Below are 26187 nucleotides of genomic sequence, written 5' to 3'. Positions count from 1 at the left end.
TGCCAACTTCCGGCGCCCCTTACAAAAAAGGTGAGATACAGGTAAACAATGGGGGGGAGAAAAAAAAATTTGGTCTAAGCCTGGGCCCCTGGAGAGGGGGTCCAGACTGAGGCCAAGAGAAAAAAACAACTCATAGCCATAGCACATATCCCTCTTACATGTGTGTTAGAGGGAAACATCACAGAACACAAAGGACATTAAAGACATTAAAAAGAGCAGAGCTGATGCAACCAGCCACTTCTACATACAGCTATGAATAAAAAGTAGCGGTGTTCCACGCCATCATCTGCTGGGGTGGAGGGAGCATGGCCAGAGACAGGAGCAGACCCAACAAAGCAACCAAGAGAGCCGACTCCACTCTCGGCCGCCCACCAACTCGGCCAGTGTCCAGTCCGCATGGATGAGCGAGGATGCGTCTAAGGAGACCGAGGTGTCCGATGCCTGCTCATTCAGCCAAGACACTGTGAAGCGTCCTGTCTCTTCATCCACATCTCCTCCAGTCTCTCCAAACGGACTGTGGTGTGGCGGAGACCCAGCAGCTGGTCTCCGCGCGATCCAGAAGTTCACAAAAAAGCACCGCAGAAGTGACGAAAGTGCCACCCCTTGTCACACAGTCCCAAAGGGTCCCGAACCAAAAGGCAAAAAAATATATATACAACACATGAAAACAAGAGGGAAACACAAAAGGATGACACAAGAGCACAGAGCTCCTGCCAACAGCAGCCACTACAGCGGCGCCATCTATCTATCTATCTTCTGATGAGCCAAAGCCGAACTGAAAATAACTGTAACACAGTTTATACCTCTAACAACCAAAAAGCTGTGAAAACTAAGATGCTGTGCTCCAAATTTGGATTATTTACGGAACTTGTGTGAGCTTATGGCTTTACACATATATATAATTTGCATTTTTCTTTAGTTGCTTTATTCAGTTGTGGCGCTGTTTTGTACTGTTTCTGTACATGTTTTGATTATTATTATTTTTTTGCTTGTATGTTAATATTGTAAATGTTGAATACTATAAATAAAGGTTTAAAAAAAAAAAATACAGTTTATGACATAGATCCTTAAATTGGACGCCACTAAATTGGTGGCGCAAAAGGCAATTTTTAGAACGTAACATTAAAACACACCTCTTGATTTTACGTCAAAACAACCGCAAACTATTTTACGTCACCTGTATACACAGTTCAGCTGTTTTCTCTAATATGGAATTGTTGAGTATATATTTGCTTTGCATTTTTTTTTAATACAGCCATCCATCCATCTATCTTCTTCCGCTTATCCAAAGTCGGGTCGCGGGGGCAGCAGCCTAAGCAAGAGAAGCCCAGACTTCCCTGTCCACAGCTACTTCTTGCAGCTCTCTCCGGGAGATCCCAAAGCGTTTTCAGGCCAGCTTGGAGACATATAGTCTCTCCACCCTGTCCTGGGTCTTCCCCGTGGTCTCCTACCGGTCGGAAGCGCCCTATAAACGGGTCCGACTTACTGCCTGCAATGCAGACCAAGCTCTGACATTGATCATACAGGGAGCAAACCGCCACAATCAGATACCCCATACTCTCTGAGTACTCCCCACAGGACAAAGCACATGTCGACTGGTTGGGCGAACTCCCATTTACTCTAAAGGATCCTGCCGAGAGTACATAGTTGGCCCACAGTTCCCCGACCAAGACGAAAAACCACACTGCTACTCAAGAATCTGAGGTTCAATTATCCGGTGTAGTCTCCTCTTCAGTACACCTAAATAGACCTTACCGGAAAGGCTGAGGAATGTGATCCCGCAATAGTTGGAACACACCCTCCTTTTTTAAAGTTATGAGGTAAACAAAATGACAAATATACAATTCGTCTAGTTATCTTTATAAAAAGTTTGGACACTAGTACACATTTAATTTGATTGGCATTTTAATGAATTCACATTATTGACTTTGTAATTGATTCATGCAGGGATATTTCAGAGTTTTAATGAATTATTTATTTTTCAAATATTTCTATTTACTCATACAAAAATGCCTTCATGTTAAAGTTAAAGTACCAATGATTGTCACACACACACTAGGTGTGGTGAAATTTGTCCTCTGCATTTGACCCATCCCCTTGTTCACTCCCTGGGAGGTGAAGGGAGCAGTGGGCAGCAGCGGTGCCGCGCCCGGGAATCATTTTTGGTGATTTAACCCCCAATTCCAACCCTTGATGCTGAGTGCCAAGCAGGGAGGTAATGGGTCCCATTTTTATAGTCTTTGGTATGACTCGTATAGTCTTTGGTATGACTCGTGAATGTGAATATATATATATATATATATGTGCATGAAAGCACACTATTAATTTTACATTAATTTGTATTATTCATAAATAAAATAAAATAAAACATTTCCACATATGTAATAACCAGTTTGAATGACATTCACACAATTCTAATGTATTTGAAACACAGTATATATAAATATATCATCAAATGAGCTCTTTAAAATGGCATCATTATTGAATTATAATGTAATCATAATTCAATCATCTCAGCATTATTTGTGTACACAAATGTGACTAGAAAGTGCAAGTTGCATAGATGGAGATTGTCAACAAAAACGCTTAGTGCAGATAAACAGAATGTCCTTCATTGCATTCAGCAAATCATCATTTGGAAAAAACAAATTGATGGTAAGTTTTCAGACACAGTTGCATCATCATTTAAAACCAAAACGGTCATTCAACCAATTGGGATTCTATTTAGCGTCCTATCCCAAAGACTAAGGCATCCTGTTGCAATTAGTGCGTGTGTGAATATAGAGCGCTCATACATGACCAGGCAGTCAGCAGCATCAGCAACAGGGCCAGGGCCACAGCCATGTCAGCGCACACAATGTGTCAGACCCGTCGTAATTGTCCTTCAAAAGAGGAGTTTAGAACTGTGGAGATGATTGCTCTGTATTGACAAAGTATGTTGTCAGCTCCCCTTTGCCCTTGACGTTAATCACCCCTCGGAGTGTGATGCCGTAACCCACGCTCTGGACCACCTGGGCCGTCTCCTCAGTCACCTATATACAGAGAAGCATCAAGGTAAAGCACATACTCATACTCACATACTCATACTCATCTGGAGAGAGAGCAGACTGTTAACCAGCGTCTACTGACTTGTATCTTGTCCAACACTCCTGTGCTGTCCATCCTGCTTGCCACGTTGACGGAGTTCCCCCAGATGTCATATTGCGGTTTATGAGCGCCAATGACTCCAGCAATGACCGGGCCATGGTTTATTCCTGCAAGGGCACCACACGGGCTAAATTTAGCAGCCGGACAACCTTGTAAATTCTCAATCAGAGTGCAAAAGCTTACCAATGCGGAGTTTGAAGCTGTTGAAGGAGTGCGTATTGATGAGCTCCAGTTTGTTCATTAGAGCGATAGCAAACTCCACCATGGAGCGGACATGACTGTAGATCATGTCACATTTCTACAGGGGGAACCAGAGATCATGTTCCAAAGAAGTCAAGTGATGAAATCCATCCAGTCATTCAATTTATATAGCACTGATCCTTTTTAGGGTCACACAGCAATCTAAATAGTTTGCATGTTGCATGTTTTTGGGATGTGGCAGGAAGCAGGAGTACCCAGGAAAACATGCAAACGCCACACAGAAACGCAAACAACCATTCACATTGTACAAGGTGCAACATTATGTCATGTACTAAGCCGTATTCAACAACAGAACATGAACGTACTTACTTAGTGTTGGTTTTATTTCATTCTACAGCAGATGCACATGCGTGCACCTTATAACATGCACAGGCGATTAAAACAACATTCTCCATGTAAGTGTGCTGTGATTTTATAATAGACACAACATTGTATGTGTAATATATCACTATATTGATGCACAGATGTGTTATAATGCCATCAAGTCAGCTATTGGTTTCTGGTAGCTTCTGGTTGGACCAAAAAACAAGACAAAAAGGAAAGTAAAACCAAAAGAAATATTGGAATTTATATTGAGCAGTGTGAGACCTTCAAGAACAAATACATTTGAAAACAGATGTTATGGTGTTTTTTGTATTCATGTTGAAGTGGTGAGTGAAATTATACATAACATAACATACAAACATAACAAAATTAGAGTGTTACTTTTTAAGCTAATATGGTTGAACTCAAAAGAAGGTGGTCTAAAATGTTTGTTTCAACGCAAGTGCCCTCTGGCATTCATCATCATTGAAAACAAAAATGACTGAAATCATTCAGAAAATACATTTACACCACACATCAGTGAACATATATGTTACCATGCCTCCACTGACCGTACATGACAGTTCCTACTTTATAATGAACTTAAAAGAAAGTTATACCTTCCTGTCATCCAAAGATTGCGTCAGCCCTGCAGCTGCCATGTATGTACTGCCGATTGTCTTAATCTTTTCCACTGAAGAGAATTTGGGCTTGGATAAAAGCTGAGGGACAGAGAGAATATCTCAGTGACACATGGGAAAGACACGAGACTAACCAGACGCTCCCTTGTACCTCATCAAAGTCGGCGATGATCTCGTTGAGGAAGCGCAAACACTCTAGGCCGTCCCTGTTGGCGCTGCTCTCACTGTAGAACTCCTTAAACTGAGGTACAGAGGCGAACATGATGCACACACAGTCATAGGACTGGCTGTACAGGTCCTGAGAACAAAAAACAATCTATTAGCCTTCGTTCACTCACAGCTACTTCTAATGTTGTCCGTGCACTGTCACCAGGTTGCCGACAGTCTTGCCCAGGAAAAAGGAGGCCACATGTAGTGGCAGGACGTTCTGGAGGAGAAGCTTGTTGATGTTCTCCACCGTCTCCATCTCCTCATGCTCCAGCTTGAAACAGTGTTCCAGCAGGAAGTCTACACGGCAACCCAGCTCGTCCTGACAGCACAAAGGATATGAGATGTTGAACGGGACAAGCGGTAGAAAATGGATGGCTGGATGGACATTCCCTAATACTTTTCATCGTCACAGATTGTTTTAAACACACTTAGCAAAATGTACAGTGAGCACCTTGAAATGCATCGTGCTTAAAAATTGTTAGGATGAAGTAGCTCTTAATCAATAGAAGACACAGACACAATTAACTCTAAAGTTTGGGTCAATGTCAAAATGGACATGGTGGGAAGACATGTAGAAAACGGCAATAAGATGATTAGTCCATGTAGCTCAGACACACCAGCACTAAGACAAGGAAATTGAAGGATTCTTTCAAACGAAACTTGGCCATAGCTCAGTTCGAGCAAAGGCAATAACGTCTCTAATAGCTTGTTTCATTGTTAAAGACTGGAGATCGCAAAGCATTGTGGAGAATGAGAGTTTTCAGGGCATATAAATGAATTGGAGCCTCTGTACATGATACCAAGTCTTCAGCATTTTACCGACAAACGTGTACCAGAGCTATATTATAAAGTAAAGGTTGAAGTCAATTTGTGCTGACAGTTAAAACTGAATATTAAGTCTGCTTTCATTGTAAAAAGGGTTTTAAGTGGAATGTGCTACAGTAATAAACACAATGACATGGTTCTGTATGTCATGTCAAAAGCAACACAAATACTTGTTTGCTGGTCTTTTGTAAAGTATATTTATTATTTGAAGATAAACAGTGATCAATATACATATATTGCATGTATAAATATACACGTATATATACTGTATATATATATATATATATATATATATATATATATATATATATATATATATATATATACATACATATATATACACATACATATATGCACAGAACTGTACCAGATTGCATCATATTGCATCAAATCCTATCAAATAAAATGTTACATTTGAAAATGATTGGTTTCTGAATCGTATAGTTCTTCATGTGTCGAGATACAGTCGCGATCAAAAGTTTACATACACTTGTAAAGAACATAATGTCATGGCTGTCTTGAGTTTCCAATACTTTCTACAACTCTTATTTTTTTGTGATAGAGTGATTGGAGCACATACTTGTTGGTCACAAAAAACATTCATGAAGTTTGGTTCTTTTATGAATTTATTATGGGTCTACTGAAAATGTGACCAAATCTGCTGTGTCAAAAGTATACATACAGCAATGTTAATATTTGGTTACATGTCCTTTGGCAAGTTTCACTGCAATAAGGCGCTTTTGGTAGCCATCCACAAGCTTCTGGCAAGCTTCTGGTTGAATTTTTGACCACTCCTCTTGACAAAATTGGTTCAGTTCAGCTAAATTTGTTGGTTTTCTGACATGGACTTGTTTCTTCAGCATTGTCCACACGTTTAAGTCAGGACTTTGGGGAGGGCCATTCTAAAACCTTATTTCTAGCCTGATTTATAATAAATTCATAAAAGAACCAAACTTCATGAATGTTTTTTGTGACAAACAAGTATGTGCTCCAATCACTCTATCACAAAAAAATAAGAGTTGTAGAAATTATTGGAAACTCAAGACAGACATGACATTATGTTCTTTACAAGTGTATGTAAACTTTTGATTGCGACTGTACGTATCAAATCGTTTTCTTTGAGTGATGCATATTTGATGAGTGATACTTTATTATTCTCGAAGAGAAATGAAAGATATTGATTTTTGAATGAAAAAAAAAGGTAAGAAGAACCAAAATAAGGCAACAAATTACAGCTATAGACCAATTAAATTAATTAATTAACATAAACACCATGAATAATGAATACATTAATGCAAGAGTAAATTCCAAGGGACATAATATATAATAATAATGAATGCATGAATACAAGAATATATTATACAATTGGCTCTGTTCCATAATTTTACTCTGTATATTGATAAGCTAAAAGTTTTTGCGGGCACACAAATGTTTTAAATGTAGTTTTTCCCCAAAGTGGTACTTCCCCTCCTTTGTAAAAAACAAAAAAAATCTGTACATTATCAGAGATAGAGCAGTTTGCTGTTTGAGTTGTGCTTGATTTTAGCTGTCTGATAATGTAACACACTTTCCACACTTGATCAAAACACACAAACAAACACACACACACACACACACACACACACACACCTGTCTGGCCAGTATGAGGCAGACAATATAAAAGATGACCAGCCAAACACCAGACATGATGAGAGGGTCCTTCAGAACACCAGGCCTGAGGGGAAAAAAAAAGATAATTAATTCACTGCTTGGGAGGACTGATAAGATAAAAGATTATTATATCATTGGAAGACTCTTAAATAAATAATGGTGCTGAAAGGTGACACAGATTCTGTCTGAGGCAGATAAAAGGTAGGAGAATGACACCTCAACAGTCTTGCTCCAGAATGTAAATGTATGGCTGCTGAGGAGGATCAATGGTCGCTCACCTGGTGGTGTTGTAGAGTAGGCTGACGAGGCAATCAGACCTAAATGCATACACGTGGAGGAAGAGTGCCAGGTAAACAACCACGGCTAGTGTGAGCAGCAGAGCCTTCACCGACAAACTTATCCTGATGAAGACAATGACTCCCACCATAGCCAGCAGGCAGCAGTACAGGTAATACTAGATGTGTGAGTGGAGAAATAGGTTCACTAATTCACCACCTGTCTGGACTTGTAAATAAACAGGCTACAAAAACGGCTTCTCACAGGTACGGTGTAGAGTTTGAGACCTTCCAGCTGGGTCCTGTCAGTAATGTCAGTGCAGTTATTTCCTGGGACAAAGACCTGTGCACAGTTACAGTGACATGAGCAACAAGAAACAAGCACGCATACAGAACACGCTTTTAAAAATGTCGACAAAAAGCATATTTTAAAACAGCTTACAAAGTTGAGGATGGCCATCAGCAGTGTGATGAGCACAGCTAAGCAGACAATAAACAAACGCAATACCACTCTGGTTGAGACACCTTGAGATACTCCTGACATCCATTGGACACGGGGAGTTATCTTGGAACGCAATTTCTAAAAAAAAACATTAAGTAAGTGTACATCGTAATACTTACATGGTAATTTGATCAAGCTTACACGAACCTGTAGGTAACCACAGAACGCAATGGACAGCAGAATTACCAGTGCAGGAAAAGTGGCGCTGTAGGACACAGCCAATTCAAAGTTCCTGCCGTGGTTTCAAACACATTAGTCACCATTTTATCTTTTTTCAAAAATAAAGACAACATGCGTGTGCGACTCACTTGTCAGACACGAGCATTTGGACAGTGAAGAGTGTGACAAAAACCAAAGCAAGGCAGCTCATGGAGTGGTGTAAGCCCTTGACCTCTGAGAAGCGAAACTGCAATTCAAACACACACACAGATGTTACACAAAAAGTACACACATTGCTTGGTGGGATCACTTGAAGGTACCTGCTTCTCCAGGCGTGCATCATTGAACAGCAAAGTCAGACAGTTAAGCCTCTTGGCTCTCCTCCTGGGCGACATTGGAGAAGAAAGAGGAAGATCAGATGGAACGACAACAACAAAAGAGTAGGGTCGGGTATCAATTACATATTTTCCAATAGCGGTGCCAAATTGATCATTTTGAAACAGAACAGAGCAGAAACCAATTTTGTTTTTTTCATCTATCTAATTCATTTTCATACTTTTATTAAATGTGATTATAATTTATATTTACTACAGTGCAGTTGAAACTTAAGTTAAAAGAACAAATGAACAAAAATAAAAATAGTCGAAGAAACATAGCGCCTGGGTTCACACTTCTAAGACTGTGGCCCGAAAAATGACACGGTCATTGATGTTTAAAGATAATACTGAGGTAGTGTAGTACAACTTGAGGGTTTTACCTCCTAAGGTGCGATAGTATTACGGGCTATAAGTAGTAGTTAACCTCACGGTACGATATAATCACGGTATTATGGCTATGGTACGATAATATTGTGGTATATGTCCAAATGAAAAGGCTTAAAAATGCCATAGTGCGTGAAATGAAGTGGCAGAAATGTTAAGAATAAACACACTTACAGTAATTGAACACAAACATATGGCTAAAATGTTGTAATCATATTTATTACTACAATGTATTTTAGGTGCAAAGAATTGTAGCGGGAACATCCACTGTTTCAAACAAACATTAAAAAAAAAACTTGCAGTTGAGTGTCATTAAAGTGACAATGTACACATCCAGTGTAAAACAATTATGTTCTGTTTAGTGTCTTTCAACTTTTACCTTTTGAGAAGCAGTGTCCTCCACAGCGGACATTGTTTTATATCAGTTTGGAAAATGTTATTTCTCAGAAAACTTAACTAACAAGATAAGTTTTCCATCCACCCATGTTCTACCAGGTGTCCCTCTTGGGGTTGCTGGAGTGGCTGGTGCCTATCTCAGCTGCATTAGGGCGGAAGGTGGGGTACACCCTGGACGAGTCGCCACCTCATCGCAGGGGCAACACCGATAGACAGACAACATTAATAATGTAAATACCTGACAAACTGATGTTTAGCTCCACTGGCTTCAAATATATTTTCTGAGTGACAGTTTTTTAGATGGCGACTTGTCCAAGGTGTACCGTGACTTCCACTTTTTGTTTGATACCGTCAGGCGTCACGGCATTATTGTGAAGACTTTGAAACTGCAACACCGCAGTATCTACAATTACCGTTACACCCTAGTACCTGACATTAATCCATAGATTCCGGGGTGTTCACCATCATGTTTCACTGTAGGGACTGAATTGGCCTGGTGATGAGCGGTGCCTGGTTTCCTCGAAACATGACACCTGGCATTCACGCCAAAAAGTTCAATATTTGTCTCATCAGACCAGACAAATTTGTTTCCCATGACCTGAGATTTTTTCAGGTGCATTTTGGCAAACTCCAGGCGAACTGCAATGTGCTTTCTTTTTTTTTTTTAAACCAAAATATGGTGAAGCACTCATAAAAATCTCATTTAAATGGGGCAGTCTAGCCCAATTATTAATTGTACACGTAGTCAAAGTAGATCACACGCAAAACACCAACTTATTATACACGCAATTTTTTTAGTATAGTAGATCAGGCCCTTATCGTAGGTAGCTCAGTCTCCATCTTATGAATTTTTTTTTAAGTCAAGTCTGTCAAGTCACGATATTGGACTTAGCTGTAACTATACTTCATTTTTGTCTCATTTTAGTGCCAATTAAACACCATAATGAAGCACTATCATCGTCTTAGTTTTTCGGTCTAGTAACTAATGTTTATGTCGGCTCTGGTGCCATTATTGCACCAGGTTTTGGTACCAATCTCGACAAAGGAGTCCGTCAAACATACCCTGCCATGTCCAGAGTGTCCAGTGATCCTCTAATACAGTTATCTACAAACAAGCTGAGACAAAAGGACAACATTTTAAGTGAATGATGGCAACGTTAGCACATGAGCTACAATGCAACATACCAGGAGGGGTTGTTTTGAGAAAGTGGTCTTTCCTGAAGCAAACAATTTTTAGGTACAGTAAGTACACAGATATTTGCACATGGCGATGAATGCATAGAGTCCTGTGTGTGAACATACAGCAGGCGACTGGCTCACAGGGGGCACAGAAACAGGTTTGATCTTCTTGGCATGATTGTTGCTGAGCTCGGCAAAAGGGTGGATGGTCCGCCACGACTGAAGGTACTGAGACATGCGCAGAGAAGCCCGCTGCCTGTTTTCGACAGCTGCATGAGGGTTTGCCTTATAAACAGAAAATGCAAATTAACATTATGTTCATACAGAGGGGTGTTCTAATTGGTAATTACAGTGCATCTGGAAAGTATTGACAGCGCTTCAATTTTTCCACATTTTGTTATCTTGCAGCCACATTGATTGGCTAACGTGACATCATGGAATGAATACATTTGTTACCTGAAATTCTACACACAAAATACCCTACAATGACAATGTGAAAAACGTTTTTTTAGAGCTTTTTGAAATGTATTAAAAATAAAAAACTAAGAAATCCCATGTACAGAAGTATTCACAACCTTTGCTCGATATTTTGTTGATGCACCTTTTGAATACGATGCCACAAGCTTGGCACACCTGCCTATCTTTGGGCAGTTTCGCCCATTCCTCTTTGCAGCACCCCTCAAGCTCCATACGCTTCGATGGGAAGCATCCGTGCACAGCCATTTTTAGATCTTTACAGAGATGTTCAATTGGATTCAAGTTTGGGCTCTGGCTGGGCTACTCAAGGACATATACAGAGTAGTTTTGAAGCCATTTCTTTAATATCTTGGCTGTGTGCGAAGGGTCCTTGTCATGCTGAAAGATGAACCGTTTCCCCAGTCTGAGTTCAAGAGCGCTCTGGAGCAGGTTTGAGGTTTTAGAATGTCTCTGTGCATTGCTACATTTATCTATCCCTCTATCTTGACCAGGCTCGCAGTTCTTGCCGCTGAAAACCATCCCCACAGCATGATGCTGCCACCACTATGCTTCACTGTAGTAATGGTATTGGCCTGGTGATCAGTGGTGCCTGGTTTCTTACAAACATGACGCCTGGTATTCATGCCAAATACTTCAATATTTGTCTCATCAGACCAGAGAATTTCATTTCTTATGGTTTGAGAGTCATACAGGTGCATTTTGGAAAACTTTTTCAAAGGAATGTCTTCCGTCAGGCCACTCTATCATACAGGCCTGATTAGTGGATTGCTGCAGAGATGGATGTCATTATGAAAGGTTCTCCACTCTCCACAGAGGAATTCTGTAGCTCTGATAGTGACCATCGCATCTTCTTGGTCACCTCCCTTCTTCCCCGATCGCTCAGTTTAAACGGCTGGCCAGCTCTAGGAAGAGTCCTGGTGGTTCCAAATTTCTTATATTTACGGATGATGGAGGCCACTGTGCTCATTGGGACCTTCAAGGCAGCAAATATTTGTGTGTACTCTTCCCCAGATTTGTGCTTTGAGACAATCTGAGATCTGAGATCTACAGACAATTCCTTTGACTTCATTCTTGGTTTGTTATATGCCATGAACTGATGAGAGAAGGGCGTCGTATATAGGCAGGTGTGTGCCTTTCCATCGTGTTCAACCAACTGACTTTACCACATGTGGACTCCAAATAAAACATCTCAAGGGTGATCATTTGAAACAAGATGCACCTGAACTCACTTTTGAGCTTCTTGGCAAAGGCTGTGAATATTTATGTACATGTGATTTCTTAGTCTTTTATTTTTAATACATTTGCAATAAATTTAAAAAATATTTTTTTAACATTGAAATTATGAGGTACTAGTTGTAGAATTTGGAGAACAAAAAAAATGTACCGGTATTCCATTTTGGAATAAGGCTGCAATTTAACAAAATGTGGAAAAAGTGAAGCGCTGTGAATGCTCTCCGGATGCAATGTAATTTCAAGCAAAAAAACTCAAATACACTTTAGTATGTTGCATTGATACAAAGTGTGCAGTCCTACTGTTATAGGTCTTTTAATCAGGCTGGACTCTTTGGGGTCAATCACCAAGTAGGTTTTCCGTCCTCTAAGCAGAGGATCGCGACTACCCCCGTTGCCATCTTCCACTTGGTACGCTCCATTCAAGTGTCTTAGGGTCTCCTCTGTGATATGAACTCGCCTTTACAGAAACAGCAAAAATGTTCAGGTTTCAGTGAAAACAAAACTAAACTGATTGGTACAGTGGCTGTTAGGCAGCAGGGTGGCCCAGGGGGTGCGCTGGTTTCTTGGTTGTCTATAAATCCCCTGTGATTGACAAGTGACTAGTCCACGGTGTTACACCGCCTGTCGCCAATAGTCAGCTTGTATAGAATCGAGCTCACTTGTGACCATAATTGGGGACAAGCGCTACAGAAAGTGAATTGACGTATCATTGATGTTCTCACCCAGGAACACCTCCAGACTCCATGTGATTGGCTAACGTGACATCATGTGACCATACATCGTACTGCCATTTCTGCAAGCCGATCACGCCGGAGAGCACGTTGCCAGAGTGAACGCCAACACGCATGCTGATCTCCACTTCCGTTGCCTCTCGCAGTTTACTACACAAGAGAAAACAAAATCATAACACCAGGCGGTCATGTGTTAGGTAGAGTGTTATGTAGAGGGGATAACAGTATCAGAATGATGGAAGGAAGGTGGACAGTAAATGTGACATGCAAAATAGAAAGAAGTCAAATGAGCTTACCTGATAGCAGTGCACATGTCCAAGCCCATCTGTACACAGTTGCTGGCATGTGCAGAAATTGGGTCCGGAAGACCTGACACACAATAGTAGCAGTCGCCCAAAATTTTGATGCGAAGACATCCATTCTTCTGTTATAAAATGACAGAAAATTAAGAGCCAATGAGATAGGGATCTCTCTTTTTTCAACCTTTGCGGATGCCCTTGTACCTTGGCAATGTCGTCAAACCTGCCGAAGAGCTTGTTGAGCACTGCAACCAGCTCCTCTGGTGTGCAGGTGCTGGCCAGCTTTGTGAAGCCTACAATGTCGGCGTACAGAATACTGGAGCCACACACACACACACACACACACACACACATTTAAGATTACACACATACGATGCAACATTAATCATTTGCAACAACTGAAAGACTCATTATTTCACCTGACGTCCTTGTGCTGCCGTATGTACAGGCTGTGGAAGTTGTGTTTATTTTTTTCGTCATCGCTCCTGGGCTTCGTTAGCCTGTTTATCAGCTCTGTTTTCAGCTCTATGGCGATGTAACGTGGCAACACAGACAACAGGAGCCCCTCCTATTGCCAGGGAGACAAATGGGACAGGTCGGGTGGACACAGGGAAGGATTGGGGCGGTTGGGTGAACAGTTTGATTTGGTCACTGATTAGAATTACCCAAACCAGGCTACGGAAAACTTTAACATCAATAATTTGAACGCATGTTGATTTTGGAAATGGCAATAATTAATCGAAAAATAAAATACAAAGACTTGTATTTTACTTTATTGTCACATTAGGGTCAAAGTCAGGCTCTCGCAATCACTACTGGTAGTTAATAAATTAAATGTCTCACTGGGGATGCTAAAAAAAACTTGACAGACAGCTATTCAGGATAATAAGGACTGAAAAAGACTGAAATGACAATAGCAGCGAATTGAAATGTGGTTTTGTCGCTTCCATGCTAATGAGTGCTTGTTGTGTTTTGTCATTAAAATTCAAAATACCGGTAGCTATACTGAGATTTCCACAGTGGCATTGTAAACAGTGCTTTTATTCCCGTCCGAGACTAGATGTTCGGTGACAATGAACGCTAAAAATACACTACTGGTCAGGCATACATCAAACAACAACGTTATAATCTTTTTTCTGGTAAGTAACCTTCAGGATTGTACCAATGGTGAGTCTATATTAATTTTGTGCATTCATTCTTGAATGATACCAAGCATCCAGCTTGGAGGCAGCACTGCTCGGATTAATCAACCGGGTAAACCAGGAATTATGAGTAAGTACACGTAAGTATACAATAAGGTGTCAGGGAGGCGTGATAAAACATTCCAAGTCTTCAGCTCAGTGGAAAGTAGATGCTGGCGCCAGCAACTCAAAAAGTGGTTTGTATGGATAAATAAATAAATATATAATCAGTTTCTCAATCGTATTTCAATTTATGAAGGGCATGAAATAATAATGTGCCCAAAGGGGGGCATGACAAAAAATAAATGAGAAGCGCTGCTGTAGGTGGAGGCTGGGCCATAAGTATACATACACACAGAAACATAAACGTAAGGTAACAATGATCGAGATATATATATGTATATATATCAAACATATGTAATATGATCCAACCTGCTGGTATTTCCTAATTTCCTTCTTAGAGCGGATGGCACTAAACTCCTCTCTCTTCAGATTGGATATCCTCAGATCATTCTCAGTGGTCCACAGGTGGAAGACCCCAATGCAATTCACACACAAGAACAGCACCACATTTGCCACCAGCTGTGGAGAAATGGTGGATTACATTTGAATTGTACAAGAGTGCAAACATCTTTTAATTTGCTTATCGCTTCTATCTTAGGGTAAATGGTAAAAGATCTGTATTTATATAGCCTTTACTATACCTGCACGATACCTAAAAATGCTTTACATTATCACATTCACCCATTCACACACTATTGGCAAAAGCTGTCATGCAAGGCACTAACCACGACCCATCAGGAGCAAGGTGGGTGAAGTGTCTTGCCCAGGGACATTACGGGCGTGACCAGGAACCCTCAAGTTGCTGGCACGACCGCTCTACCATCTGAGCCCCATTCACACGTAGGGACAATTTGGAGATTCCAACGAGCCTAATATGCATGTTTTTAGGATGCGGCAGGAAGCTGGAGTATCCAAAGAATCCCCACACGAGCATGAGAAGACCATGTACACTCCACACAGACATTCAAAACAGGAGCTCGGACTGAAGCAGGGAGGTCAACCAGGCCAGCGGGCAGCAAGAACAAAAATTAAAAGTGCATTAAGGGTGAAAAAAAAAAACAGTCACCTGCACAACCAGTTCTGGTGTCTCTGGGCTCACGACAGGGACATAAACACTGATGATGATAATGTGTGTCACACTGGTCCAAATTCCCACCATGATGGCCCAGGCCAGCGATAGAGGCAGCACTGTGTACACGCTCAGAGACAGGAAGAGGAAGAAGGCGACCTGAGGAGGTGAAAGACATGAAGTCAGCCATAATAAGGAGTGTCAAAAAGTACTTCAGTCACATGACGTCACCTGCTCCCATGTTGTCACAGGCCCGCCGGTGAAGATGAAAACAATGGCGGTGACGTACAGCGTCCCCCACACAAAAAGGGCCAAAGCGCCAGCGCAGCGCCGTACATTGGCCAGCCATGGCAGACACACAAGCAGGATGGCGCTCAGACAGACAACCACGCAGACCACCGCCAGAGCTCCGATGTGGACGTCAAGGTCCTGTGCACACATTGCAACGTTCTTGTTTATTTGAATGCAATCATGGGCCCTCTCACAAGCAGAGGGCACTGAGTAACTTTTGTGTCACAAGTGTAAACTTGAAGGCACCAAGCCTGTTAGATCAGGTGGGTTCCACATGCTTCTGCAAAGTTAATAGCTCACAACAATTGTGCTGCAGTTTCTTTTGTTTTTCTGATGTGTACTGGCACAGTGTTTCCCCTACTATATTACCAATGCAAATCCAAGCACAAAAGAAGTCATTTAAGGATGCTTTTCTTGTAGAACAGGTCGACACCAACGCAAATAACCTAATTAAAAAAACACAGTTGTATATTTACTATTCATGTTCCACATAACATTGATTATGTTTCTTGTTTGAAAGTTTGAGGTTTGACTATTCTGAGGCTTTCGCACGCAGAACAGTAGTTAAAAGTTAGCAGTCAATATTTGGTCAATATATGCATCTAAGTATAAATACATTTGCTGTTTTATGTCAATTTTGTTCCCTTAACAGTGTAAACATTTGTACAAGTTTAAAATGATCATATTGCTAATTTTTGTTAGATCATTCATTGTATGCTAGCATTAAGCTAGCGGCGGTTTATACCAAACTGTATTGTTGATTTAACATGTGCACTTCAAGTGCATACTAATGTACTTTCCTTTGTGTGCTTAGTTTTACAGTGATTTCATTATGGAGACTATCAACAAACTATGTCAATTTGGATGGTTTTCCATCTTTAATTTGAAGGACTGTTTACCTATCTGCCAATCTACATTCTAACATTTAGGGAGGGCTAAGTAAAATATTTACACAGTATGTAATATAAATCCATCCATCCATCCATCCATCCATCTTCTTCCGCTTATCTGAGGTCAGGTCGCAGGGGCAGCAGCCTATGCAGGGAAGCCCAGACTTCCCTCTCCCCAGCCACTTCGTCCAGCTCTTCCCGGGGGATCCCGAGGCGTTCCCAGGCCAGCCGGGAGACATAGTCTTCCCAACGTGTCCTGGGTCTTCCCCGTGGCCTCCTAACGGTTGGACGTGCCCTAAACACCTCCCTAGGGAGGCGTTCAGGTGGCATCCTGACAAGATGCCCGAACCACCTCATCTGTGTCCTCTCAATGTGGAGGAGCAGCGGCTTTACTTGGAGCTCCCCCCAGATGGCAGAGCTTCTCATCCTATCTCTAAGGGAGAGCCCCGCCACCCGGCGGAGGAAATTAATTTCGGCCGCTTGTACCCGTGATCTTGTCCTTTCGGTCATAACCCAAAGCTCATGACCATAGGTGAGGATGGGAACGTAGATAGACCGGTAAATTGAGAGCTTTGCCTTCCGGCTCAGCTCCTTCTTCACCACAATGGATCGATACAGCGTCCGCAATACTGAAGACGCCGCATCGATCCGCCTGTCGATCTCACGATCCACTCTTCCCTCACTCGTGAACAAGACTCCGAGGTACTTGAACTCCTCCACTTGGGGCAGGGTCTCCTCCGCAACCCGGGGATGGCACTCCATCATTTTCCGGGCGAGAACTCGGACTTGGAGGTGCTGATTCTCATCCCAGTTGCTTTACACTCAGCTGCGAACCGATCCAGTGAGAGCTGAAGATCCTGGCCAGATGAAGCCATCAGGACCACATCATCTGCAAAAAGCAGAGACCTAATCCTGCAGCCACCAAACCGGATCCCCTCAACGACTTGACTGCGCCTAGAAATTCTGTCCATAAAAGTTATGAACAGAATCGGTGACAAAGGGCAGCCTTGGCGGAGTCCAACCCTCACTGGAAACGTGTCCGACTTACTGCTGGCAATGCGGCCCAAGCTCTGATACTGATCGTACAGGGAGCGGACCGCCACAATCAGACAGTCCGATACCCCATACTCTCTAAACACTCCCCACAGGACTTCCCGAGGGACACGGTCGAATGCCTTCTCCAAGTATACAAAGCACATGTAGACTGGTTGGGCAAACTCCCATGCACCCTCAAGGACCCTGCCGAGAGTATAGAGCTGGTCCACAGTTCCACGACCAGGACAAAAACCACACTGTTCCTCCTGAATCCGAGGTTCGACTATCCGGCGTAGCCTCCTCTCCAGTACACCTGACTAGACCTTACCGGGAAGGCTGAGGAGTGTGATCCCACGATAGTTAGAACACACCCTCCGGTTCCCCTTTTTAAAGAAAGGAACCACCACCCCGATCTGCCAATCCAGAGGTACCGCCCCCGATGTCCACGCGATGCTGCAGAGTCTTGTCAACCAAGACAGCCCCACAGCATCCAGAGCCTTAAGGAACTCCTGGCGGATCTCATCTACCCCCAGGGCCTTGCCACGAGGAGCTTTTTAACTACCTCAGCAACCTCAGCCCCAGAAATAGGAGAGCCCACCACAGATTCCCCAGGCACTGCTTCCTCATAGGAAGACGTGTTGGTGGGATTGAGGAGGTCTTCCAAGTATTCCCTCCACCGATCCACAACATTCGCAGTCGAGGTCAGCAGAACACCATCCTCACCATACACGGTGTTGATAGTGCACTGCTTTCCCTTCCTGAGGCGGCGGATGGTGGTCCAGAATCGCTTCGAAGCCGTCCAGAAGTCGTTTTCCACGGCTTCCCCGAACTCCTCCCATGTCCGAGTTTTTGCCTCCGCGACCGCTGAAGCCGCACACCGCTTGGCCTGTCGGTACCTGTCTGCTGCCTCAGGAGTCCTATAAGCCAAAAGAACCTGATAGGACTCCTTCTTCAGCTTGACGGCATCCCTCACCGCCGGTGTCCACCAACGGGTTCTAGGATTACCGCCACGACAGGCACCAACTACCTTACGGCCACAGCTCCAATCAGGCGCCTCGACAATAAAGGTGCGGAACATGGTCCACTCGGACTCAGTGTCCAGCACCTCCCTTGTGACATGTTCAAAGTTCTTCCGGAGGTGGGAATTGAAACTCTCTCTGACAGGAGACTCTGCCAGACATTCCCAGCAAACCCTCACAATGCGTTTGGGCCTGCCAGGTCCGTCCGGCATCCTCCCCCACCATCGCAGCCAACTCACCACCAAGTGGTGATCGGTAGAAAGCTCCGCCCCTCTCTTCACCCGAGTGTCCAAAACATGAGGCCGCAAATCCGATGACACAACTACAAAGTCGATCATGGAACTGCGGCCTAGGGTGTCCTGTTGCCAAGTGCACATATGGACACCCTTATGTTGGAACCTGGTGTTCGTTATGGACAATCTGTGACGGGCACAAAAGTCCAATAACAAAACACCACTCGGGTTCAAATCCGGGCGGCCATTCTTCCCGATCACGCCTCTCCAGGTTTCACTGTCGTTGCCAATATGAGCGTTGAAGTCCCCCAGTAGAACGAGGGAATCACCCAGGGGAGCACTCTCAAGTACTCCCTCGAGCGAATCCAAAAAGGGTGGGTACTCTGAGCTGCTGTTTGGCGCGTAAGCGTAAACAACAGTCAGGACCCGTCCCCCCACCCGAAGGCAGAGGGAAGCTACCCTCTCGTCCACTGGGTTGAACTCCAACGTGCAGGCTCTGAGCAGGGGGGCAACAAGAATTGCCACCTCAGCCCGTTGCCTCTCACTGCTGGCAACGCCAGAGTGGAAGACAGTCCAGCCCCTCTTGAGAGAACTGGTTCCAGAGCCCTTGCTGTGCGTCGAAGTGAGTCCGACTATATCTAGCCGGAACTTCTCCACCTCGCGCACTAGCTCAGGCTCCTTCCCCCCCAGCGATGTGACGTTCCACGTCCCAAGAGCTAGCTTCTGTAGCCGAGGATCGGACTGCCAAGTGCCCTGCCTTAGTATAAATAATTAAATTTAAATAAAGTGTGGCCCAGGTCGTTTTTATGGGCCCGTGTCGCATTGTAGAAACACAAAAAAGACAGCTTATCCCAGCTGCCCTCTGGCGAAAGGCAGGGTAGACTATGGACAAGTTGCCACCTCATCGCAGGGCCAAGACTAAGGCTGCACAATTAATAACATTTTAATTGTGATCACGATTTTGGTCGCTACGATTAAATAAGGGTGATCGCTGGCGATATTAACATTTAAAAAGCAGGATCCGCTGCATATCAATTCAAGTACTTTCACAACCAACAGTCAGCCAACCGCCAAGGGGTGACCGAAAGACAGTGGACTCATGGGAGTGTAGCCTGTAGCTCCTGAAAATATTTTAAAAAATGAATGCATTAATACATTGGTCCCCTTCTGTCCTGTAGAGTGACCCACATTTTAACCCCGGAACACGCCCGCACACCTCACTGTTCCCAAGGCACCCTCCTGCTCGTTCCCTCAAACCCGGAAATGCTCCCGCGCGTATAAACCAACAAAGGCCACATGTTGCAATGTTGCAATGGTGTGCACATCTAAACATATTATTGAGTTGCTGCGACAGGTTTACATAAAAAAAATGTCCCTTCTTTCCTCAACCGCCATTATTTACCCGCGAAGTGAAGATAATAATTCAAATAGAGTTATAGTTGCTTACAGAACAGTCCGCCTGCCACCGGTGCAAAGCCCCAATGTACAGACTACCGTAACATCAACGGTGCACTGAGGGACCACATATCCACCCACCTCTCAAAGACACGCATAGATAATGGTTGTAATAACGTTTTATGAGCAGTACAGTGTGTTCCTTGGAGAATGTGCCTTTTGCGCATTATCTTATTTTTTCCACTTGTTTGCACTTTATGATTGCACTTCTGCAATGGCATATTTATTTTTAGTTAGTCTTTTGTGTTTTACAAATTTAAATTTTATAACTACAGTAATTAATAATTTTTTGATAAGTTTCATTTTGAAATAAAAGCCCAGTTCACATACTGTCTGTTTAAAATAAAAAGGGCAATAAAATATGTTTTACATAACACAGTAAATAATCGTGATTTCAATATTGATAAAAATAATTGTGATTAATATTTTGGCCATGATCGTGCAGCCTTAGCCAACATAGATAGACAAACAATCAAACTCACAATTTAGTGTTGCCAATCAACCTATCCCCAGAAAGACGACGAGACAGGGAATTGAACCTAAGGCCTTCTCACTGTGAGGCACAAGCGCTAACCAACGCACTGCCCAGAATAAAAATGTGCTTTGATTCAAACTTAAAAGTCTGAAAATGCCGTGAACACACCAACATGTACCAGGTCATGACGTGAAAAGTCATGTTTGATCGTTTCACGGCTGCTATCCAGGGTATTTTCCGTCTCTTTTCGAGCTTAATAACCAGACTTTCTTCGGCTTTGCTTTTACGCTGGAAATTACAAAAATCTCACCAAATCCTTTTTTAACCTGAAGCGATCACGACCACGATTGTGGCAGTTAATGATTTGAACTTGTTAAAGAAAAAAAATAAAGTACAAGCACAGAGTCTTGTATTCAGCCATGGAAATAAGCGATTCAAAGTTGAGCCAGACCCACAACGCAATGCATTTCCACGTCACACTTTCAAGCCCTATAATGTAACAAGAAAGGGATATGTTGACACTGACAACTAACAATAACATAAAGATTTGTCTCTAAATATATGTGTAACTTTTTTTTGTCTTTAAAAAAAAATAAAAACTTCAAAACCAATTATACAAATAAGATTATGATGTCATCTTGCCCTCAACGTAATGAATACATTGCAGTTTTGTATGAAACACCGTAGTCCTTCTCCGACTGGGCTACACCGTGCGCATGCACGTGTTTGTTGGCGTTTATCAAAAGCTGTACACCGGGTATACACTGGTGCAGCTGAATATTTACATGCATTTTTGGTGTCGATGTCACTCATTACACAAAATGTTCCCTTTTTTTTTGTATCTAAATGAGGCCCAATAATGTTGCACTAGTGTTCACACTCCCACTGCTGACCTACATCATCTATTTATTAACTTTTAGACATATCGATTAACTATTAGTCAGCCACCAGCTATAAGAGAGGTTTCCTGAGTCCTGAGTTTGGAAATAAAGATCACAGTCAAACAGTGTCCAAATATTGACCTGTTTAACCTTATTCATCCCTCTAATTTGATTGATGTGCTTAGTTTCCAGCTGAACACACGTACACACACACACAGACACATTTTTTCTCACCCTTCCCGTGGTGGGAATAAGGACGATGATGGCCACACAGAAGGCCAAAGACAGCACCAGTCCAGACAACATGGCTGGCGTCTCCTCCACACACCGCAGACAGCCCCTGTGCATGGACCTGCAGCAGCGACACGGGCTTTCGGTGACCTTGTTACAGGGCTGCTTGCGTTGACGCTCCTCTTCATCGCCTGTGTTGCCCCTGTTATCGACGGGGTCCTTTTTTGGTGCAGGCTTTGATTTTTTCTTAGATTTGGAATCGCCTCGGCCAGCAGTGAGCCTGTTTTTTGTTCTTTTGCCGGATTTTTTGGACGTGGGGGTGGGAGGGACCGAGTTTGTCTTTTCAGAAGAGTTTCTGCTCAGTTCACTTAAGACTTCACCACTGAAACTCGTGCTAGTGTAGCCTGGGCTAGACTGAAAGCTGCTGTAGTCCGAGTCGCTATACTCACTGGCTTGTAGCCTCTCGGAAGACAAGCTGACCTGGACATCGTCAATGGTGTGCCGCGGGGGCACGGGTGGTCCTCTCAATAAAGAGTCCACCACAAGAGGCTCGAACAGGTGAACTGTTTTGGCCCCATCCATCTCTACAGACACCTGACTTTCAAGAGGTTCTGATTGGCTGCCTGCCAGTCCATCAGTAAGATCAAATATGGTGTAATTTTTGTTTTCTGTGCTGGCAGCGTCACCAACAGTATAAAGTTCAAAAACATCTCTTCCAGTTTGGGCTTTGTCATCAGTGGAAATTAGGGTGTCGGGAACCTCAGAAGGTTCTTCTTCAGCTCGCATCTTGTCCTCTGGCGTTATGTATTAGCCTGAGGGTTGTGGTGCTGTTTGAACATAGTCAAGCAAATTATGCGGTGGGTTTCTCTGTTCATCACATCATTAAAGCCAAGTGAGTGAAACGGACCAGCGTTCTCTATATCCAAAAGGTAGCTCTGGAATTTCCTTGAACCAGAAGATCTCCTTCAGATAGCCCGCAACCATCGATGAACGATGTCAAAGTCTTCCTGACGAGGAAAAAAAAGACAGTCAACACTTTGAAGAAAAACAAAACTGACTGAGAGGGTGTCACGAGTCGGATAATGACGGAAATGAACTCATACCTTTAATTGTAGTTAAATGACGTCCTTCGCTCGCTTGCCCATTATGCTAAACTCGTTTTTCTGGCTACTTCCTCTTTCTCTCACACACACACACAGTTCAGGCACGAAGCACGGAATGGCATGACAAGTGACGCACCCAGTGCACATTAACAACTATTTTCCAGTCAACACCTACACGTCGTTTGCTTTGTGCTCGTCACAACTCACAAAGTTATCACCGCCACAATATAAGGCGATATTTCACGTTACTTTATGCTACACATTTTTTCCCCAGCGACTTAAAGCGCTTTACATTGACAAACCCATTATCTACATTTACACCCATGTGGTTGGCACCTTCGAGCAAGGTGGTTGAAGTGTCTTGCCCAAGGACACAACGGCAGTGACTAGAATGGCGAAAGCTGGATTGTAACCTGCTTCTGTTATGCCGTGCCACCATTTGAGCCATGCCGCCACCTGTCAGAATGTCAGAATAGAGAAAAAGGGGTGGGAGTTTGTGTTTGTGTGTTGGAAAGGGGGGTACTACAAATAATCTCATCACCTTAATTGACCTGCTCCAGCATCATGGAGCACTCCTGGAATGTGTCACAATGATTTTTTCTCACTGACTATTGCAATAGAGCCAATGTGACACCTGGTTTGACAGCAGATGGAGGAGATTGTTTATAAATGGGTTGAAACACAGGAAAAATACACATTGGCAGCATCTTCTGACATTTTTGACAAGTAAAATATCACAAAAAATTTCATTGCAATATTTTAATTTTGACTGTAGCCTATAACCCCTAATGAACTCGGTCGAGATAAAGCCAACATATTCCCAAACACGCACTTTAAATCCCTGTGTCATTATGCTAACGGATGCTAAAGCTAAAAACCCACTCTTATTGCCAATTTATTGACGTGTGTACTGTAGTCTTACCTCGTGATAGACGTTCGATTTAGTCATATTCCACTTTAGAGGTGCCTGCGTCGCCGAGCCGAACCAGCCAAAAAGTGGAGCACTTTTACACGTTTAGACGTCCTCCGTGTCCAAAAAAAGTGTTAAAAGCCATCAGAAGTTGCCAGAAAGGACGCGCGCGAGAGAGGCGCGCTCGAGGATGGTTCCAAATACGGGGTGGGACGATCGATACAAATGTCAACAATATCGACAGAGAAATTCAAGCCGTGTCAGCATAAGGTCGATCCCAGCATGATGATATCATAACGTTTATATTTTGGAAAAGGTTTATTTTTCCCCATGTTTGTTGTTTATGTGTCGTTTGAATTGTTGCATTGTTTATATATGTATGTTTTTTGGGGATAGGTTGATTGGCAACACTAAAGTGTGTGAATGTGAGTGTGAATGTTGTCTGTCTATCTGTGTTGGCCCTGCGATGAGGTGGCGACTTGTCCAGGATTTACCCCGCCTTCCGCCCGATTGTAGCTGAGATAGGCTCCAGCGCCCCCCGCGACCCCGATGGGAATAATCGGTAGAAAAAGGATGGATGGATGGATGTTATACTGTCACTGTCACTGCAGGCAAAAAGCCAAAGGAATTGACTGAGAGCAGTTTTGCACCATTTACTTTATTATAACAATATGCAGCATCAGTACAATGGAAAAATAAGAATAAATTGCACCTGGGGATAGGTTGATTGGCGACACTAAATTGGCCCTAGTGTGTGAATGTTGTCTGTCTATCTGTGTTGGCCCTGCGATGAGGTGGCGACTTGTCCAGGGTGTACCCCGCCTCCCGCCCGATTGTAGCTGAGATAGGCTCCAGCGCCCCCCCGCAACCCCGAAGGGAATAAGCGGTAGAAAATGGATGGATGGATGGATGTATTGATCTTGTTAAAATACGCCTCGTCTCGATTACTGTAACGTATTATTTTCGGGTCTCCCTATGTCTGGGGGGGGGGGGGGGGGTTGTTACCCACGGGGGGTCACCCACATCTGCGGTCCTCTCCAAGGTTTCTCATTGTCATTCCACTGGGTTGAGTTTTTCCTTGCCCTGATGTGGGATCTGAACCGAGGATACCCTTGTAGCTTGTGCATGCAGCCCTTTGAGACACTTGTGATTTAGGGCTGTATAAATAAACATTGATTGATTGATTGATTGATTGAAAATGTGAACAATTTACAGCAACTCCTCTTCCTCCTATCCAGGAGATGGCAAAAAGCCGCTGCCTGACCAGGGCTCAGAAAATCTGCAAAGACTCCTCCCACCCCCACCAAGGACTGTTTTCACTGGTGGATTCTAGAAAGAGGTTCCGCAGCCTCCGAAGCAGAACCTCCAGGTTCTGTAACAGCTTCTTCCCTCAGGCCGTAAGACTCTTAAACGCATCATAATTAAATTATCCCCTCAAATCCCCCCAAAATGGATTAACTCGCTGGAATAAAAAAGACAATATAACATACATCCATAAACGTGGACGCATGTGAAAAAGTGCAATATATTTATCTGTACAGTAATCTATTTATTTATATGTATATATGTATTTATATATATTTATTTATTTTATATATATATATATATATATATATATACATATATATATATATATATGTATTATATATATTATTTATATATATTTATTTATTTATATATGCACCTTGTTGCTTTTTTATCCTGCACTACCATGAGCTTATGTAACGAAATTTCGTTCTTATCTGTGCTGTAAAGTTCAAATTTGAATGACAATAAAAATGAAGTCTAAGTCTAAGTCTAAGTCTAACATCTAAGAATATTTAATATGCTTGTAAGGTAGCATTCATGTAAGGCAGTGACGTGCGGTGAACTAAACACCAAGTGAGGCATGGATACTTCTTTTGTTTCTTCTTTTTTTTTAACTTAAATTCATAAGTGCAGCTCTAATAATTGTTGATTTAGGTTTCACATTAGAATAACAGGAAAGAGTTATTCGCTTTCAAGAAAACATTATCATAATGATATTATGATGTGATAAATGGGTCCAAAAAGTATTTGATAAAGTTGTTATTAAATACTTTTTGGTCCCATGCATTTGCTTAATAAATCGAGTATTGTGATCTTGTATTGCCTTTCTGTATTTGTATCTGGAGCAGCAATAGCTATCCTCCATGAAAACCTACATTGTATGATCAAATTGATTTAGTCTAAAAGTCCAGTTTAGATAAGTATTTCATCTTGGATACAGTATATAATCCTCTATACTAAAAACAAAAAACGCTGGCTTATTCTGATAAAAATG

General features: G+C 42.7%; 1 protein-coding gene across 1 annotated transcript; it reads right to left on the bottom strand.

The window, feature by feature from the left end:
- Positions 1 to 458: 458 nt before the first annotated feature.
- Positions 459 to 24066, bottom strand: LOC133606670 (adenylate cyclase type 2-like). Its single transcript, XM_061960857.2, has 26 exons — positions 23898 to 24066; positions 21876 to 22879; positions 15594 to 15791; positions 15360 to 15521; positions 14663 to 14812; positions 13469 to 13617; positions 13254 to 13365; positions 13047 to 13174; positions 12742 to 12900; positions 12320 to 12476; positions 10433 to 10594; positions 10316 to 10347; positions 10193 to 10246; positions 8294 to 8357; positions 8123 to 8220; positions 7962 to 8046; positions 7755 to 7892; positions 7578 to 7655; positions 7316 to 7491; positions 7017 to 7101; positions 4723 to 4881; positions 4504 to 4650; positions 4332 to 4433; positions 3331 to 3445; positions 3130 to 3254; positions 459 to 3032 (listed from the first exon to the last, which is right to left on the bottom strand). Exons 2-26 carry the CDS (start codon positions 22656 to 22658, stop codon positions 2898 to 2900), a joined length of 3753 nt encoding a protein of 1250 aa, XP_061816841.1. The 5' UTR covers positions 22659 to 22879; positions 23898 to 24066; the 3' UTR covers positions 459 to 2897.
- Between the last annotated feature and the right edge of the window lie 2121 nt (positions 24067 to 26187).

The sequence above is a fragment of the Nerophis lumbriciformis genome, linkage group LG05 (assembly GCF_033978685.3).
Source record: "Nerophis lumbriciformis linkage group LG05, RoL_Nlum_v2.1, whole genome shotgun sequence".
Taxonomy (NCBI): domain Eukaryota; kingdom Metazoa; phylum Chordata; class Actinopteri; order Syngnathiformes; family Syngnathidae; genus Nerophis; species Nerophis lumbriciformis.
This window is presented reverse-complemented; position numbering and strand designations above follow the sequence as displayed.

Bases quoted from the DNA above. Each gene is read 5' to 3' on its own strand.
- LOC133606670 (XM_061960857.2), bottom strand. From the start codon at position 22,658: ATGCGAGCTGAAGAAGAACCTTCTGAGGTTCCCGACACCCTAATTTCC. The intron at 8,047-8,122 runs GTGAGTCGCACA...AAACCACGGCAG, and splicing joins CAAATGCTCGTGTCTGACAA to GAACTTTGAATTGGCTGTGT. The intron at 4,882-7,016 runs GTGTGTGTGTGT...TTGTGCTGTCAG, and splicing joins GCCTCATACTGGCCAGACAG to GACGAGCTGGGTTGCCGTGT.